This window comes from Netta rufina (assembly GCF_964035555.1).
Source record: "Netta rufina genome assembly, chromosome: 1".
NCBI lineage: Eukaryota > Metazoa > Chordata > Aves > Anseriformes > Anatidae > Netta > Netta rufina.
The window spans coordinates 70,146,044-70,164,999 of NC_140123.1; the positions used below are offsets into that span (position 1 = coordinate 70,146,044).

General features: G+C 36.2%; 1 protein-coding gene across 1 annotated transcript in view; it reads right to left on the reverse strand.

Annotated features, from left to right (window-relative positions):
• The window catches only part of OCA2 (OCA2 melanosomal transmembrane protein), a gene marked incomplete at its 3' end in the record, with an annotated part of 212,861 nt that overhangs the window by 135,030 nt on the left and 58,875 nt on the right, over window positions 1–18,956 (reverse strand). The window contains exons 5-9 of the mRNA XM_084297206.1: window positions 17,777–17,834; window positions 16,501–16,573; window positions 7,368–7,525; window positions 5,122–5,204; window positions 4,631–4,784 (exon numbers count right to left, since the gene is read on the reverse strand). Coding sequence (XP_084153332.1) covers window positions 4,631–4,784; window positions 5,122–5,204; window positions 7,368–7,525; window positions 16,501–16,573; window positions 17,777–17,834 — 526 coding nt within the window. The remainder of the gene's footprint in view (window positions 1–4,630; window positions 4,785–5,121; window positions 5,205–7,367; window positions 7,526–16,500; window positions 16,574–17,776; window positions 17,835–18,956) is intronic.

The window sequence follows — 18,956 nt, forward strand, 5'->3', positions numbered from 1 at the left end:
CTCACCAGGAAAAAAATCTACCTTAAATTTAGTCTATTGCAATCTCTTTGTATTATGTTTTGTACACCAGTGAATATTTCTTCTCTTTTCCTATTCCCTCTCTAAAGTATAATTTCCCATGTGCAAATAAATAGCCTCTTACTGGAAATAAAAATTAAAAAAATAAAATAAAAAATAAAAGAGGACTGCGTGAGCATAGACAGTAGTAATAAGAAACATGTTATTCCATTTGTAAAAGAGTTTTCTGACATTGGTTTAAGCAGCCCACAATGCTAGAAAAAATGGTTGTACTAAACCACATACTAAAATGTAAAAAAATTTTATGTCTGCAGCTAGTTTCTACTGGTTAGATGCTATTAAAAAAAAAAAAAACACTCTATATTAAAGAAATTGAGCTTAAGGTATGTTCATTCATAATTTAAACCAGTTAATAATAGAAAAGTGATATGGAAAGAAACTGATACTCCATATTTCCATTAAATTGAAAATTGTGATTAATAGTCCATGCTTCACAAAACAAGAAGCTAGACATTTTAAAGCCAGATCTTGCACTTTCATGTATTTGCATTTTAAGGAGAAATACAGACTTGTAAATGTTATTCAAGATGCCAGATCACTAAAATACTATTTGAAAGATCCTGACAAGATCTTTCTTAGGGATACCTAGAGGACAGGATATGAAAATAAATGCTAGGTGCTGTGATAATGCTAGGTCCAATGGAGGTTCTCACAGAATTTCAGGCACCTGACAGTATCACTTTTCTGCCATTTGAAGTACTAGAAGTACTTTCTTATTATTTAATAAAATGACTATTATTCTAGCTTTTATTCCTGACTAGATAAAATGCTTCATAAAATAGGTGTTTTTTTAATTTTATTTTTTATTGTTGTTTGTTTGTTTTTTAAGATTATTAAGTAAACCAGAAAATATGAAGTTAAGTATCAGAAACAGTTAACACTCCATTTTAGCCCACAACATAAAATATGCAATTAATAGAAAACAGTGGACAAGTGTACACAATTAATAATTCATTCAAATTAACGATCTCTGTCCTTTAATAATAAATGTTACACATTCCTTCTTATATATTTCTAATTAATGCATGTTCAGCATAGCTACAATTATGCAATTTGTAATTACTATTAAGAACTTTATGAACTCAAGAAGCTTTTCTAAACACCAATAAAACTTTCTAATATTAACAAGTATTTTAAGATATGGATAGGCAGATAGATTTCTTTTCGAGGTCACCAGTGTATTATTCCATTATCTACATACACAAAAGGAGAGAAGTCAAAAATCAAAAGTATCTTACTGTATTGAAAAGGGAACCTATGAGATTTTTAACCATAAAACTAATTTAGCACAGCAACATCTATGTAAAACTCCAGACATCTGGACTTTTCACTATATGATCCTGTAGAAAATGTCAAAACATACCTATAGCCCACCTGTTCCTCAGTAACCCTGAAGGATCAGATGTCAGACCTGACATCAAAACAGGTAGATCTGAACCTCCTGAAGTGTACCTTTGCTTTAATTTCCTGTGCAGTGTAGCCTTCCAGGAAGGAAATGAAATACTTCATTGTTTTCTACAACACTATACAATAGCTTAATTCAGAAATATCACAAGAATATCACAAGAAGCAGGTTTTTTTCTTTTTTCTCCTCTGGGAGAAGGGAAGGGAAGAGAAGACTGAAATGCAAAGAGGTAACTGTTCAATATTTGAAGAAAAATCAATTTCAAGAGAATGAATGTCTAGTTACTGAAGGAAAGAATGATTATGTGAAGAAAAATAATAATAAAAAAAAAAAACTAAAAAAATAAAAAAGAAAGAAAGAAAAAAAGAAAAAGGAACATACAGATTTCACAAAGGAAACGTAACTAAGAGATGTCCAGAGTTAAAGGCAATATATGAAAGCTCCAAGGGGTAGAGTAGGATGGTGAGTACAAAAATATTCATGTTTATGGCAAGCATATAGAAGAAATTATTAGAAATTGAAGATGAGAAAGTGAAATCTTCCTTTACCAAAAATGTATTAATATTTTTATGATCAAATAACACAATCAGTTTTAAAAGAAGTAGCACTTAAAATAAATGCATGAAAAAAAAAAGGTTCAGTGGCTTAACGTGTCTCAGAATGTGCTGTTCTTCAGAAGATGCTAAGACCCCCTCTGACAAGGACTGGTTCTTGATATACTTTGAGCTCCTACAAATTCAGTGCCAAAAAAGATGCAAACAGCTACTTCAGAGCAGAATTTTGCACATGTTTTTACACTGCTGCAAGTTTAGAGGAGACTGTTTACAGCAAATGCATTTCATTTTTCAGTCAGAATATGTTCCTCTGTATCTGTGGAAGGCAGAAGCTCTTGCAGTCTGTTTCCTATATACTCCCTGATGAATAAGGTAGCAAAGGGCAGGCTGAGAAGGGGAAGGAAGGATTAAGATGAGGACAGTGGGTTTGAGGAGGCTGGGGGCACAAGATCTGGAGTTCCTGTATGGGGAAAAAGGGCTGTGCAGTTGGAGCAAAAGGCACACCACCTTTGGACAGCTCATGTGTTGTAACAGAAAAAAGGCTTCCTCTTTCTTTACCATCACAAGAAAATATGTGAAGATATAGCTCTAAAACCTGTTTGGGTGTCTGCACTGCCTGAAGTTGAACCTATATTGGCAATGATAATGAATAAAACACAGGAAACTAGAATAAAGACAGATAAAAAAAGGGGAGCAGCAACACAGAAAATGAAAATCCATGAGAGATCGCTCCTGCAGCAACACCAATTGATTTCTCTAACAGTGATAACTGCTAATGGATTAGAGTGCAATGTGTTGAGAAAGCAGGACTTCAGGCACCAAAGTAATAAATATCAAATATAAGGTAAGCCACTATTCCATATACTAAGAATATTAACATCCACGTCTTGGAAGAGTTCCATGATGGAACCAAACAACAGTCAAGTTTTATTTTATGTTAGTTATTGCCAGCTTATAAATTCATAGTTTAAAATTTACTCTAGTTGCAGCATTTGCCATTCCTACAAAAATTATGGAGAAAGCAGCTAAAATTGTGATGCAATAGGTGACTTCCCACACTTTAATATTCAAAAAACGTTTACTTATAAAGATCTATTTCTGTCTTTGAATTTGCTGGAATAATTTTTCTGCCATCAACAGAAATTTTTCCATGATCATTTCACAGAAGCAATGAACTAATGAGTAGTTTCAGAGCTTTTTCTTAGAAACAACAGGAAAATGTGTGCTTTTCTTAGTTTTGCTCTTCAGTTTCAAGCCTTTATTTCCTGTGCACACATGAATTGTTCAAAAGTGACTTTCTAGGATGAAACAAGAAATCTCAGCCATTGCATATTAAAAAATAATAATAATAATAATAAAGTTTTGCAATTGTTATAGGATTGCATAGGTTGTGTTTTTTTTTAAAGCTGCATTAAAGACCATAAAGCTTATTTTGGTGTTGTGTTGCATTCCTACCTATGTATATATCAAGATCTAGTTCAAACCACCTTCACACTTAATATTAGGTCTCTTTGTTCAGTTAGAAAATACATAGAACCAGTTTTAGCCTCATAAATAAATCACCAGTCTTGAATCACATAATCTAAGCATCTGAAGCATCTGTCATGTTACATGTGCCTATTGCTGATATTTGATAAGAAAGCATTTACCTATCTTTCTTACCATTTCAGCAAGTAACAGGATGAAAAGCTTAAGGTACACAAGGGATATGTATAAGTAGTGAGCATGCCAGACATTACTAAGCACCGTATAGACCTGATTCACTTCTCTGTTTCATACTAGTGGAACTCCTGGAAAATTCATGGAGAATGTATATACTCACAGGATCTTAAAAAAAAAAAAAAAAAAAAAAAAAAGATGAAGAAGGTAGGCCTGTATTTCAAGATAATCAGACAGTTAATGATTTCAGTTCAAAGAAGTTTGTAGGAGCTGGAGCTCTTTCTGACATGTTTCTCATCCTTAGTGCTGATTTGAGGTATTTTCTTTGGGTCTGGTAACTCAAGGCTTTGGAATTAAATTACAATATATGTTTAAAGTTCCTCATCCCTTGACTTCTTCATGTTAACTTAAACTCTTTTTCTTTAAATACTACAGTAAAAGCATTTCTAAATGTCAGTGATATTAAAAAGTGTGCACAGTTTAACCTTTTAAAAGTAAGCAAAATTATAGTTTGAGGTGCCTTAGAAAAAGGAATAACTGAAGTTTAAAAAAAAAAAAAAAGTTAATTGCTTTTAACCTTTTTAAGATTTGATTTTCTGCATCTTTTATAAACCAAATTTATTTTTTAACTCTTATAGCCAAGTTGTAATCCTGCTAAAATACTAAAACACTAAGAGGTGCTAGTAGAAGAACATGCAAAAACCACTGTAATGTTGGTATAGCTAACCAGAATCAGTTGCAATTCAGAACAACTTCCTCACACATACCTTGTTCATTCCACTAGCAACGATAATGATTGAGCAAGGATTCAGATACAGATCTTAAAAGTATGTTACAGCTCAAGAATGAAACTCTTCCTCACGTTCCATTTGCAATTTTTTTTTTGCAATTTGCAATTGCAAAAAATAAAACCAAAGCACAAAACATGACTTACTTCCAGTATGATCAGCACATAGACACCAACTAAGATGATGGATGCAATTGTTACTTGTGCCTCTATATTAGCATGAAGGTATTGATGTTTCATGGAGAGAGGAACACTTCCAGGCTCCTGCAGGAAAGCTTGAATGTTTATGAAGATGGTGCCCCTGGGGAAAGGAAAAAAAGTTTGGTTTTTATTCTGTAATGAAAACTCATTCATTTTACTTATGCATTAATTTTATATTAAGAATCTATAAATATGTTATATTTTTGCAATTACAAGAGACTTTTCAAATATTTTCACTCTATCCCTCTAGATAGCTTTGCTTGGAAGATAACTCAGCAAGCCACCCTTGGAAATGCATTTAGAAAGCAAAGGAGATGTCATGATTTCCTGCCCCTCTGAAACAGTCAGTGACAGATTATTTTTAGAATGTTATCTTATTCTTTGGCAGTCAAGTCTATGTAAACTTCAATGGTTTGTTTCTGAGTCTTGTAGCCAACCTGTTTGGCATCTGAAAGGTTCTAGTTGTGATGATTTGCTGATTTCTTCTTGAACTTAAAGGTAGAGACCAGTTGTACACCACCTGCAAAAGGGTCAGATTTGGTGATATTAGTAAGAATCAGTGAAAGTGATAAACCTCTGTTCTGGCTTTTATTCTTCATTCTATCTCCTTTGCAGCGTGGAGGATTTTTATGGACAGGAGATCAGACACACCACCCTAAATTCATTCCACTTTGTTAGTTATGTTAACAGCCTTCAGCAAGTTTATCCTCATCCCCTCATTCTATGAGTGAAGCTGGAAACAACTCCAGGAGATGCTCTAGAGAGGGGAGACCACATCACACTTTCTGTTTGGCTTTAGGGAACATCTAGGGCAGCTAGGCTCCTCACCTAAGCATCTCAGCTAGGTGACACAACACAAGGCTACTGTGGGCATTTCCACACTGCAAGAGCCACAAATCCCAGGAGCAATCCCAAACTTCCAGACAATTGGTACAGAGTTTCTGAATTTTGCACAGTCCTCTTTGACTCTTTAACCTGCAACACAAACTGCATGGTACTTAGGACAGGTGTCCTCCAGACTCTGAGTCTCTGAGTGGTGCCCTTGTGGCCCAAGATATTTTTACTTAAATTCAAATGGCTTGGGAGAGAAAAAAAAAAAAAAAAAAAAAAAAAAAAGAATTACAGACAGTCAGTGTGGTGCTTTTATATTATGATGCTAAAGATATTCTTTCTTGGCAGATTTAAGGTGGAGGACCTGCCAGGAGAGCATTAGATGACTACATAAGGGAAAACAGCCAAAGTTGCTGAAGTGTCCATCGTCCTTCCACAGGCAATAGTCCCTGGAGTGACCTGTCATCTAAGCCATAGAAGAGACAATGTGGTTTGCTCCTAAAGACTGCCTAGGAAGAAAACTATCAGACATAAGGTACAGATGATGAGAAGCCCAACAGCAAGATCCTACCCCCAGACGTTATGAAGAATACATGCTAGAATTTCAGCAAACAGAAACAGAATTCCTTCCTTTGCTGATCTAGGAAGAGGAATGAGAGAAAGGAACAAGAGCAAAGAGAGTGAAAAGAGCCTCAGAAAATAAAAAACTGAAACTTTACCTACTAAAATACACTGATATACTGGCAAACTTAGTCAAATGTCATTACATACAGATACATAATTTTATTTTTTTTTTAAGAAAATAAATGTAAATAAATGTAAGATTCAGTTAATTGTAGTGTAAATCCTGAATCTGTCTTGACCCTATGTGCTACAAATTGCAGAAGAAAAACAAACAAACAAACCAAAAAAAAAAACAGCATAATCAGCCAACTTGGAACACCTGATGCAGAGAAATGCCTGAGGAGCACGCAGACAGGGAAAGTCATTCTGAGTAGCATAATCTGGTCATGTCAGGACCACCACTGGAGTGCCAGTGGGAGGTGGGCTGCTACAACAAACTGTGCTCTGGCTACCTGCAGCAGTGCAAAGGCTCCTTGGGGATCACTGCCTTGGGGATGCATTCTCCACATCAGGGAGTTCAGTGGTTTAAGGCTGTAATTGCCATTATCGTATTATTTGGCACACCGAGGTAGTGGGATTAATCTTTCGCTGTAGTATTGGGTGTAAGCGGGCATACTGTTGATGTTATTCAGCTAAATTATCACTGGTACAGGACACCACCTATACAGAATGAGAAGCAGCAGTTTGTATGCCAATACTATTTATTAAATGATGAAGCTTATTTTCATTGTTCAGTGATACACAATGACACCTCATAAAAGATCCTCCTTCACTGAGTTCTCAGGAAGGGAGCAGCAGGAAGTTGCTACAGACAACATCGGCAATGAAAAAGCCTTAAGAGAAAAAAAAGCCAATAAGTGTGACAACTTGCCTGAAAAAATAATTTGCAACAAAATGTGAAAATGTATTTCAGTGAGTGCAAAAAGGCACTTTACACTTGTTTCTTCTTCGTAAGACAATTTTTGAAATGTTGCCAACTTTTAACACTTGAACTTTCATGCAAGATATCAGTCAAGAGATATCAGGTTTAGAAAATTTTGATTGGAAGTTAAAGAAAGTCTTGCAAAGGCTTAGTCTAATTATTTTTCTAATAATTTTTCCAATGCTGACCTTCACACAGGTTTTCCCACAGGGAAAAGCATGACCAACTAACGCACATACCAATGACGGAAATACAAAAGATAAAACACATCTCAGAAAAAGTGAAAGAAAATGCAAAGGCCATCACCTGCTGCTGGTGTCTCCTCCTTGGGACAGCATCTTCAGTCTGGCTGATTTGCACTAAAACGTATTCCTCTGTTTGCTCATCTTCTACATCTGCTACAAATGGACCTCCAAGGTCTAACCTCAACAGAGCAGAATCATGAAAATCTGTCAGATTCATAGCTGTTAATAAGGTTGTTAAGGTTTGAATTTCCAGTAAAAATGAGTATAAATTGTACCAACTCCAGAAGAAAAAATAGAAATTGGTCAAAAAAAAAAAAAAAAGAAAAAAAAAAAAAAACAACAAGGCAACAAAACCACATTCACCTAAAATAATCAAGAAATTATGAAAAGAACAAAAAAAACATTTCCTTCTTCAGCAAGGAGCACTGTTTTGGCCAGGTTTCCTAAGGAAACAGAATTTACAGAATTTACAGGATCACAATACTTCTGTCCTTTCCTAGCAACTTGTAAGATCAATCAGTTTCAGCTGACATTGCAGATCTACCAAAGCTCCAAAAGAGTGTATGGAAATATGCAGAGAGACTGAGAAAGCTCTTTAAGTGTCTGTATAGATGAAAGGCTGCATCATTAGCTCAGAAATTTAAACATCACAGAAATTGTACTGGGAAAAACACTGTGTAAGCTACAACCACATGGGAAACTAAATCAGAATCAATGCCCCATTCATGATGGAGAATTTGCTTTTTGGTCAAAACTTCATTCACAAGTTTGCTAACATCTAAAAACATATATTCAAGCTTCTGCCAGCATACTCATGGTCTCTTTCTCCTCCAGCTCCTTTTCTACTTTTTCTTTCTCAGGTATAGCATGAGGTATGGTCAAACTACATTCCTAGTCTAATATAATTAAGAAATCAGCCAACAGTGAGAGACAAATCCATTAAATATATATATATTTATTTATTAAAATAAAAATTAAAAAGCCTAGCATTACTTATCCAGTACATCTAGGACTATTTAGACTCAGTATTGTTAGGAGTTCATTTTTGGCTTGAATGAGAAAGAATTATCCCTGGAGGCCTGGGGAAAAAGGAAAACCTGAGCTTTGAAAGCCCTCACAGACTTTAAAAAGACTACAACAGAAAGACAGTGGAATTGTTTTGCAGCTGTCTGTGATGAGGTAGAGAGCAAAAGCATCATCAATATACGTGTGTATATTTATGGATATATATGGGTATGATGAGAAAGAAGACACTTGACTTTACACATATATGCCCTGTTGAAATCACGCAACTCAGACACATGCTTGACTATCCTAACAACCTTAACTTCTGACATTTAATTTAATATACTACAAAAAAATTAATCTAACGTAAAAAAATGTACAAGACTGTTTAACTACCAGAAGGATTTTTCCAGAAAGAGCTTCCATTACCCACAGAACTCAGAAATTTTAATAAACACAGAATAGTTAGAGGGTACCTAGTGCATTGCTATGCCCCACTTCCCAGTGAGCCCCAGTAATGCCATCTATAGAGGACCAGGCTCTTCCTACACTCTGATGGGGAAAGCCTGAGACCTTATGCAGAGTTCTTTCATCTTTAAAAGAAAGTTGTTGCCTGGACAATAGATACCTCTCACACTCTGTAACCAAAAAAAATCCTAGCAGATCTAGTGGCAGTTGAACAGCCAGTGCATTGCAAGGTGATATAAATTTCATCCTGCTTAGTTGAACCACCTCTTGAACCACCTCTGTTCACACACTGTTCATCAAGAATGACCCACCCAGTCACCCCCAGACATCTATTTGCTTAAAGAAATTGCATAGGAAACCACAGAAAATAACCCCAGATGCAACAAACTTGGAAACTAATTCCAGTCAAGATAATTTACACGTGCAGCCCTTAGCAAACATAAATATAAATTAGTACAGTTCCTTCCCTTTCTGAAGGTTTTAAGTGTGACTTGGTATCATAGTTTTTTGGTGTCCTAATATATGATATTAGTGTCCACTGGAACTATATGTATACCTTTAGCTAGAGACATTAATTATATTTTCTAAGAGGCCTGCTGACCTGAAATCATTAACCCAATGATTTGGGACACCTCTTGACAGTCTGCTTTTTATTAGAAGTGTAGCCAGTAATTTATGTCTCAAAAAGCTTCAGGTGCATATAATTATGGCAGCTCCCTTTTAAGCAATACTTTTAAAATAAATCCTGTAATTACTCAGATGACATATTCAGAAGCTATTATAAAGGATGCTTTAAATTAAAGGGGGAAAAATGAAACCTTATTTCCAAGAAGAGTTCTTCCTTCTTTTCCTGTGAAGATGGGGATACTTTAGATGTTTTTTCCATTCCTTTCTGTGCATTTATAAAACTATCCAAAAAAAAAAAAAAAAAAAAAAGGTTCTCCTTTGATTGCAAGTGGAACTGAACATCATTCACTGATCTGCAATGAGGCACTTAGAGCTGAAATCCCATCAAAGTTATCTTTCTCCAAAAAAAATATTTAGAGACTCTGTCATAATTCCATTGTTAGACTGCAGCAGATCACAGCCTTTATGAAAGGTAGAATCAAACTAACCTGGGAGAAAACTTCAGCCATGTTTTGATAAGTCAAAATGCACTTTTTTTTACCAGGCAGCTCCTCAGAATAGTTCTGCCTTATCTTGGTTTTATATTGCCCTTAAATTGCCAGAATGTGATCTCTTCTCCATTTCAATCATTCAGATGTGACTTCAACTTTTGGGAAAACTATCTTTTTATTTCTAGCATCCCCTCTTACTCTGCAATTTAACCATGCTGGTATTTTTTTTCTGTTCTTAACATTTTTGCAGCATTTGCCTTTAAAGAAAAAAAAAAAATCCCTGACAAGATTTACAGCTGGAGTTGTTATTTTTTATTTCACTTCAGCTAAGCTGCCTCATTTTTCTGTAGTTCCATTCTTGAAATTATATTACTGCTGTGAATTATCCTGTCAAGGGATTTTGGTTTGCATATGCTTTGTGCACCATTACACAGTGGCTCTCTGTATTTACATCTGGCACCAGCCTGGGTGCATCGCTCAAAGCTAAACCAAGAGTTGTTTTTTTCCATTCTTCGTTTTCTGACTAGCTGCTCAGAGAAGGTATTGAAGACAGTGTGAGAGTCACCTCAAGTCACTTTACTTTTTTGTAGCTTACATAAACAACATGATAAAATGGGATGCAGTGGCTAAATATTTAAATTATAATTCATTCACCACAGTTTCTACTTCTGTACTGATAATATCTGCATCTCAGCTGGTTACTCTGATTCCCTTAAAATCAGTGAAAAGAAAGTGCTTTTGAGATGGAATTCATTGCCTTAATTTAGACCACCACATTAAGTTAAGAGGAATCACTCATTAGAAGCACCAGCTGCCTCTGTAAACTATAAAGAGGGCCCAGGATGACTAACTCAGGTGTAGCTGAGATGAGTCACACCCTAAGTAGAGTCCCTGCGTTACCTTGCATCAAGCCATTTATTCAGTATGTACAGAACCAACCAAAAAGCTATGAATGACAGCGATTCTCTCTTATATTTGCGTGCAGATGGCTGACTTTACACCTTCTTTAACATCTGTTTGTATCACCTACTTTGTCTACTGTAAAATGTAGCTTGACATTATTACAACTATTGATTATTTTTCACCAAGTTTCTGATATGCATGTACATGTATGCTATTGATTCTGATTTATGACCACATTGCTCAGGCTGGTTTCTTTGGTTTTGCTGGTTTTAAAAGACATTTCTCCTGGACCTTACTACATTTTTACATGTTGCCCTGGGATTATTTCTGCATTTTTCAATTTTCTCTCTTGATGTAAAGCAGATTGCTGTAACTAGTTAGGGGGTTTTTACATCATCCCTTCAAAACGTAGCATGTAGAAACACAAGTTCTTCTATAACTGTTGGTTTCCCTATCTGAAGAATTCTCCATAACTCTTCAGAAGTTTTATGAGTTCTTAATAAACTATTTTTCATAACATTTTCTCAACCATACTTTGATATTCTGCTTCTTTGCCTGCCACTGTACGTGGTCCTCATCTTCATCCATCTACTTAGCAGCTTGAACACTGCCTGTGGGTCAAAATGCTTAGTTTGTTTCCAAGAGCAACAACAAACTTAAACCATTTTTAAATGTGTTCTGCAAGGAAAAAATTACCAGGGAGTGTCTGACAGTAGAGGGCTAAAGTAACAAACAAAATAAATTCAAAGAGAAAAAAGAATCAAAGGGATTTGAGAAGCTGTTTCATTCATTCATTCATTCATTTAAATTATGTTTCTTGGAAAAAGAACCCTTTTTTTTTTTTTAATTTCCATGGATGTTGAAAATCTGATAAATTCTGTACATGCTCTTTGCCTCATAGTTGTTCTTTCTATAAATACCTCTGGTTCAAGGAGCAGAAAAGGTGATTTTCAGTGTCATTAATGGTCATGGCATGATTACAAGTTTACCTAGTGACCTTTTCTTGCTACTTGATTAATATATTTGACCCACCATTCAAACTCATGCAACCTAATAGAGGAATTTGATATTAAGGTCAGCATATCTTCGTCTTCTCTGTCTAAAGCCTCTCCTATCAATTTCCATATGTGGAATTTTTCTAAATGGTTCCACTGAATTCAAATAAAATAAGAAATCTAGCCTATGAAATATATTTCATATATATATTTCAGTAATATATTTCAATATATTACTGAGATACAGTTTCTACTTGAGAATTTGAGATCTTAACACTGGATGGGGCATGTTTAAATTGCTCAGAGCCACTGAGAATAGAGCTAAGCCAGATGAAATAGCTACTGACTAGTCAATTTGATATCTATAGTTTTTCGGATGACCAGAGACATGTTCAGTCACAACTTGAGAGTATTTTCTCTAACTTTTGTTTTGTGGTGATAATATTTCAGGAGCAAGTGAGTAAGGAACCCCTACTGTAGGTGCTGTGGAAATATATACCTTGCAAAGTGTCAGTTCTCACTCCAAAATTTTTAATGAGAAGATGTCAAGCATATAAAGCAAACAATTAGATCAGGACTGAAAGTATTTAAAATACATTCAAAAAAAAGAAAAATTTGGGGGCAGACTCAGAAAGAATTCAAAGTCCTCTCTCCAGTTATTATTAGTTTTCAGGTCCACAATAGCAGGACCCGAAGTAAGTTCTGACAAGAAATCTGAAAAGGGAAAATGGAATTGCTGCACCTAGACTAACCTAACTTTCCCTCACCTACAGCAGTAACTGGCACAAGTACAGATGTTCTTGAGAGGGAAGCAAACAAGATTGTAAATGAAATACTTGTCAGGGACAGAGTAAAGATGGAAATTCACAACTCTAAGAGGTAGGTGTGAGACCCATCACACCAGTACTGCACTGGAAGATTTATCTTTTCTTGTAAAAAGCCAAAGTTTCTACTATTGAGAAGTGAAGAAATAGCAATAATTGTATCAGGTGCAGTGAAAGAAAAGAAGACAGTCCATTAGGGAGACAGACACTTCTTTAAATGACAGGTAGAGTTTGATTGCGTAATTCCTCAGTAACATCCACAAATCCCCATTACTTTTTAATTTCATAAAGCCTTGTTCAATTCTACAGGTTAATGCACAGCTCTGCTCCAGCTGTCTGTTCCCTACTGTTTGAGAAATATTTAAAATTTTACTTAGGTCAGGGCAGAATAGTTTAGAAGTGAAGGAATAAACACAGAGTATTGTAAGCATTTCAGAACATTCTTAAGACTGAAAACTTACATGGTTAGGAAAGAATTGTGGGAATAGTTCTCATTCTTTCTGTGGTCAACCAGCTAAGGTACCGAGGTTACTTCAAAGTTTGAATGGCAAAAGAGTTACAGAAAATAAATACGTTCATGTGTTAGAATAGGTATCTGTAACTAAACTAGGAAATATCTCTTCTATTTTTATTTATGTCCACTTTCCAAAGGTACATCATCTTATTAATTATTGATGTGTTCCATTTAACATACAGCCTTTCAGCAAAGGTCTGAAAATGCTGCATAGATATACATTAATAGAGGTATTGAATCTTACTTCCTGCAGAAGAGGGTCTTTCAACCTGGCTTTATACTAAACTTACTTCTCTCTGCTATTAAACAGTTTACTGTTAGAATTTATAAGCAAATAAATTCCGAGTGTTTTCAAAAAGGAACAATATTGCCACTACTTTGAAAAATTATACTAAGTCAACTGAACTTGGATCTGGTGGCAATAGCAAAACCAGTATTAAAAAATATATTAAGTACTCAGAAAGCTTCTATTAATTCAGGGGAGGCAAGCTGCTGTGTTCAGAAACTGTAGCCAGCACTCCTCAGTGCTACGTGTCAGGCTTGTATCCATGGGGATGGACAAAGCAAAGGGCAATACAAGTGAGCTATTAGAAAAGACACAGAAGACAGTGAGGGGGAAAAAAATAGAGTAAATCCAAGCAATAGATTAAACTACGGAAACATCAAAAAGGAACTAAAGCAATGGAAAAGGGCTATGGAGACATCACATTAAAAGCAGGTCACCCCCATGCCAGCAAGTCTCTCCCAACAGCCAGAGACTGAAAGTCCCACCAGGTCTGAGATCTAATGGCCATGACAGGAAAAGAAAAAAACGACAAAAAAAAAAAAAAAAATAAGTGGCACTAATGAATGAAGTCCAAAGGGACTACTCAGTTTGATTTTAAAAATATTTCCATCTTTGGCTTTAGATTTCATAGATTTTTCTAGTGTATGCAGACATTGTATACATGAGACTGTACATACTCAAAACAGAAATCAATTTACATGGGCTTTTCTGGAAAAGCATAGAAATTAAGGATTTTATTTTTTTAAAGCATAATGAGTATACGGCACTTAGTACCAATTTGACACTTTTTAACAGCTTTCTAAGAACTGAGCTACAAGAGGCAAAGTGTTCATTTGCATAATTTAGCATCATATGAGCTAGGACACTTCTTTCTCACCCAAGGCAGTCTTGTATAATAACCTCTGAGGGTTTTGTGACAAGGACAGTTGCAACACACCTGCCTGCCTACCATGAAATTCTTGTAGATGTTCAGAGAGTAGTGCTCAGTATCCACTGAGAATACTACAGTCTGTCAGCCAGAATAAATCGCATATTTGACATTTGTGTGTGAATGGTTAGCATTACTCAAGTCTAGCCAAAAAGGTGAAAACTTTCTTCACTGTGTGACCAAGTGGAGGACAAACACATGAGCTTACATCTGCATAAATGAAGACTAGCAGCAATGGTGAGATGACATTCAGAATTGCTCATGCCTTTTCAAAACCTCATTTAGGAATGAAATCTTCCTCCTTGACCCTTCTGCTTGAATTGCTGTGTCACCTTGAAAATGAAGCATAGCTTTCTTCTCACATATTTTCTCCTATCTCATTGACCTCAGGTAGGAATGCAAGGACAGAACATCCAGTTTTCAACACATATGACACAAACTAAGAAGATGCAGCTCCAGGTTTGTCAAGTAAAGAAGGGGGATGCTGTATTCTGTCTGACAGCTACTTGGCTAGAGCATCCTGACATGACAGGTAAAATGCGAAATCTGGGAATACTTGTTTTTGTCTTCATATCCCAGTCCCAACAGCATTTCCTGAAACAAGCAAAAAGTATAACTGGCTGCAGAATCAACAGGCACAATGCAGAAGCTATGGTTCTAACCCAACATCTGTGGAAAGACATCTAATCCTCAAGTTATGCTCTGAGAGCTGACTAAAATTTGAACTCAAAGACTTGCCACCAATGCACCCTGATTTGGCAGTCTCTGTCATTACAGCTCTGGTGCTGTTCAAGACCAAATGCATATGTAAATAGGACCTTTCAACAACAGTTTCAAAGAGGAAAAAAGTACCGGTGTGAACAAGATACTGATGGGAGTTTACCATTGAAGTTGTCACTGGTCCCACTGGTCCTATTCACTTGCACTCCTCCAAAAAACAATCTCCACTTCTAATTATAAATGGCCCTCAAGACATTTTCTTCCTCATTTACCCTAGCAGTCATGTAATATTGTGTCATTATTTGCAATAGTGAGAATGCTAAAAATCAAAGCTATTTAAAGTGGACTTTCCCTGCTCAAAGCTACAGACCTGCCCAGTTAAGCAGAAGAAATCACTCTTTTAAAATGTAATAATCACACTTTTTCAGAACAAGACACTTCCCAGGAGCCCATAAAGTATATCTGTAGCTTGAATCATCTTCTAACATTAGTGAAATAATAAACAAGTAAATTGTAGACCAAAGTGATAAAATTAGAAATATATTGAGAATACGAAATGTGATTTTTGTTTGTTTACTAACTGAATGCTCATCCTTCAAAGACCTTTGACATTCAGGTCTGCATTCACCTGCAATGAATCATTTTTATTTTGGATTATTCTGTTGCTTGTTCTTTTGAAGAGTTTGTTGAAGATCTGTGGACTTAAATTCACTATTGAGCAATTTTACATGGAAAAAAAAAAAAGAAAAGAAAAGAAAAGAAAAGAAAAAAGAAAAGAAAAGAAAAGAAAAGAAAAGAAAAGAAAAGAAAAGAAAAGAAAAGAAAAGAAAAGAAAAGAAAAGAAAAGAAAAGAAAAGAAAAGAAAAGAAAAGAAAAGAAAAGAAAAGAAAAGAAAAAGATTCCACACCTCCACTGAAAAATATCTACAGATGCACAAAACTAAACATATGCCTGTGCTAAGCTGTTCTGGAAACAGGTCTGTGAATCACCTAGTTTGCTGCTTTTGAAGGAGTTCACTGAGTAGCATCATGGTCCAAGTACATTATACCCTACATGCTACAGATGACAGCATGGAGAGCATGGACAGCATCCAGAGCAAGTGGCCTGGAGAGCAGTTGCTACAGCCAGGGGCATGTGCTAGTCATGGTCAGAGCTATTTTCTGGGGCTTGATCCCACTAGGTCCCACTTACACACCTCAGGTTTCATACAAAGAGATGGAACTTAACTGGATGGGAACCACAAGACATCCCAGACAGGTGCTATACATTATAGCTCAAATGTGGAGCATGACTGTGCTTTGCATCAAGTAATGAGTCTAAGTGCAGCCCAGGCTCTGAGGACACTAAATCCTTCCTGGGCATAGCGAGAAAACAGCCATTCAACCACTTTATCAATGAAACCAGTTCAGTTTTCTTCAATGAAAGAAGGATACAGAAGCTTTCCAGAGGCGAGACAGCCAACATCTGCCAGGACATACCTTGATCTGGATAAATGCCAAATAAAACCTAGGATGAGGATAAAAATCAAATATACATTAATAATACAAAAACTCAAAAAGACCTGTTAAGCTTATTTTAGAAACTTACAGAAGATTCTTTCAAACAGTACATTAAATCTTAAGATTGCTTTCCATATTTTCAGGTATGCTTCCCCCACAGCTGATAAGTGGCCCAGAGACACATATCAAGGACACATAATACTTACTGTCAAAGGCACTTCTTCAATATATGCCATCCAAGTGTTTCTTAGGACAAAGGAACTTAACCTCTTCAACTAGCTGTCTCACAGCATCACAGGATGGGTGAAATTAACAGCCAAAATGGTGATGAATTTACATGGAGAGGGAGGTACAATGAAGACTAAGAACAGCTCTAGTGGGAGAGGGAAGGAGAGGAAAACAGACTGAAAAGTGCTGGGAACAGGACAGGAAAACAAAATCTTGCCTGGAGTATATCAGCAAACAAAGCCAAGGAGAGAACATTTCTCATAGAATGACAAAGTCAACCAGAGGAAGAAGGAAGGAGAACAGAGTGGTGAAAAAGAGAGAAGTCAGAAAAAAGAACTGAGAACGGGAGAGGTTTTTTTAAAGACATGCTGGGGTCTCTGGTCTGCCTAGAGAGCACAGATCTTCTCTTGTATTTTTGTAGATTTTCCTTTCAACACTCATATTCTGGGGAGTTCCTGCCTACTCTTATTGACTGCTAGTGCTCACTGGTGGGAACTGCTCCCAGCTGCCCTTTTTCAGCAGCCACTCAGAAAAGCAGAAGACACAAAAATTTTTTATACATTTTAGTGGCTTCCATGAGAGAATGGCTGCTCAAAGGGCTATAGGAGGAGATACACATTTTTCTAGAGGAAAAACCTACCAACATTCCCCAAGTTTTAAGCAACATCTGAAGACCCGTCTTAAATTCAAGAAGGAAACACTGAGGACACACAAATTTAAGTTAAAACTGACTGCTCAAACCCAGCTACCTGCCCTACTACATTGTCCAGGGTGGTGGCTAGTGCACTGAGCAGTTGTCTGATTAGGCATAAGAATCTGCACAACATTTTCGTGTTTGTTTTTTCGTTTTTTTTTTTGCCATCTTGCTCCCACCCTTGATACATTTTTTTATTACCAAAGACCAAATATCACAACTTGTTTTAAACTAATTGTAAGAAATTTAATAGAAAGAGGGGGAAAGGATTGCCAATTCAATACTTACAGAGCAGACAACTACAAAGATAAAAAGACCTGAAACTTTCAGGAATTTTAGACAGCACCTGAAAAGTAAGAAACATGTATTTACTGTATGGTTATTAAAAATAAAAATTAAAAAAAAAAAAAAGTATTCTTAATTGTTCTGCCATTTCAGAAATACCATGTTGAGCACTTAGAAGTGATATCACACCACGTCAGAGTGTGAACACAACTACACAGGGTCAGCAAAGGATTAGGAAGCCATGGTGACTATAAGGGCTTTCTGTCCCCACTCTGCCACCAGACTGCTCTTAATGCATGGGAAGGAAGTTTTACCCTTCAGGAAAGCCAAGTGAATGCTGCAGCATGAGCTGGTGCTGGGACCTGGAGCCACTTTCCTGCTGCTACTGATGGCTCCCAAGAGACCCAAAGCACCTTTAATTCTCCCTGACCTCTCCCAGGGCTGCAAAGGAAACCATAGCCACTGCAGGAGGGTGACACATCTGAGCAGAAATGACAGATTGCTGCATAGAGGGGTACTGTCATGAACGAATTCCCCAAAACCAGACTTCCAATATGCATCCTGAAAGTTATTCATAGGATGCCCAATAGGCATCCTGAAAAGATAGTTTGAAGACAAGAGCAAGCTTTAATAATCTCCCAGTTTTAATAGTATATCTTCAAACCAAATATGCTGTGTGAGCATCTCTACATAAACCGTCTAGCAAAACTCAATTTTTTTTTCCATAGCACATCTGTTCCTTTTGAGGGAATGCCCAGTTCTGGAGATTCAATGCCATAAAATCTTCTGAAGTGTCAGAGCTTACTACGGAGTGGGTTAGCAAGAATAACTCTAAATTCAAATGTTGAAAAATTATGCTCTCGTGTAAGAAATCTTAAGATTTATCACTGTTAAATTACCAGCTCTTTTATCTTACCATAAGAGGCAACTCTTTAATTATTTTCTTGTTGCCCATCAGAATGTTACACAGATGTCTTAATTTACAGAACTCTTTTTGTTATTTGCCCTTATTACATCTCTTCACTAATTGAAGCCACTGATGTTCTCATCACATTTTTTCAAAAGTAAACACTAAATCATTGCTTTTCTGAGAGAATGATAAATGCAAGGTTTGATTTAAGCCTGATGACAAGCAAGAAGAAAAACATTTCAAGTCACTAGGATAATTAGTTGAGAAGGGAAC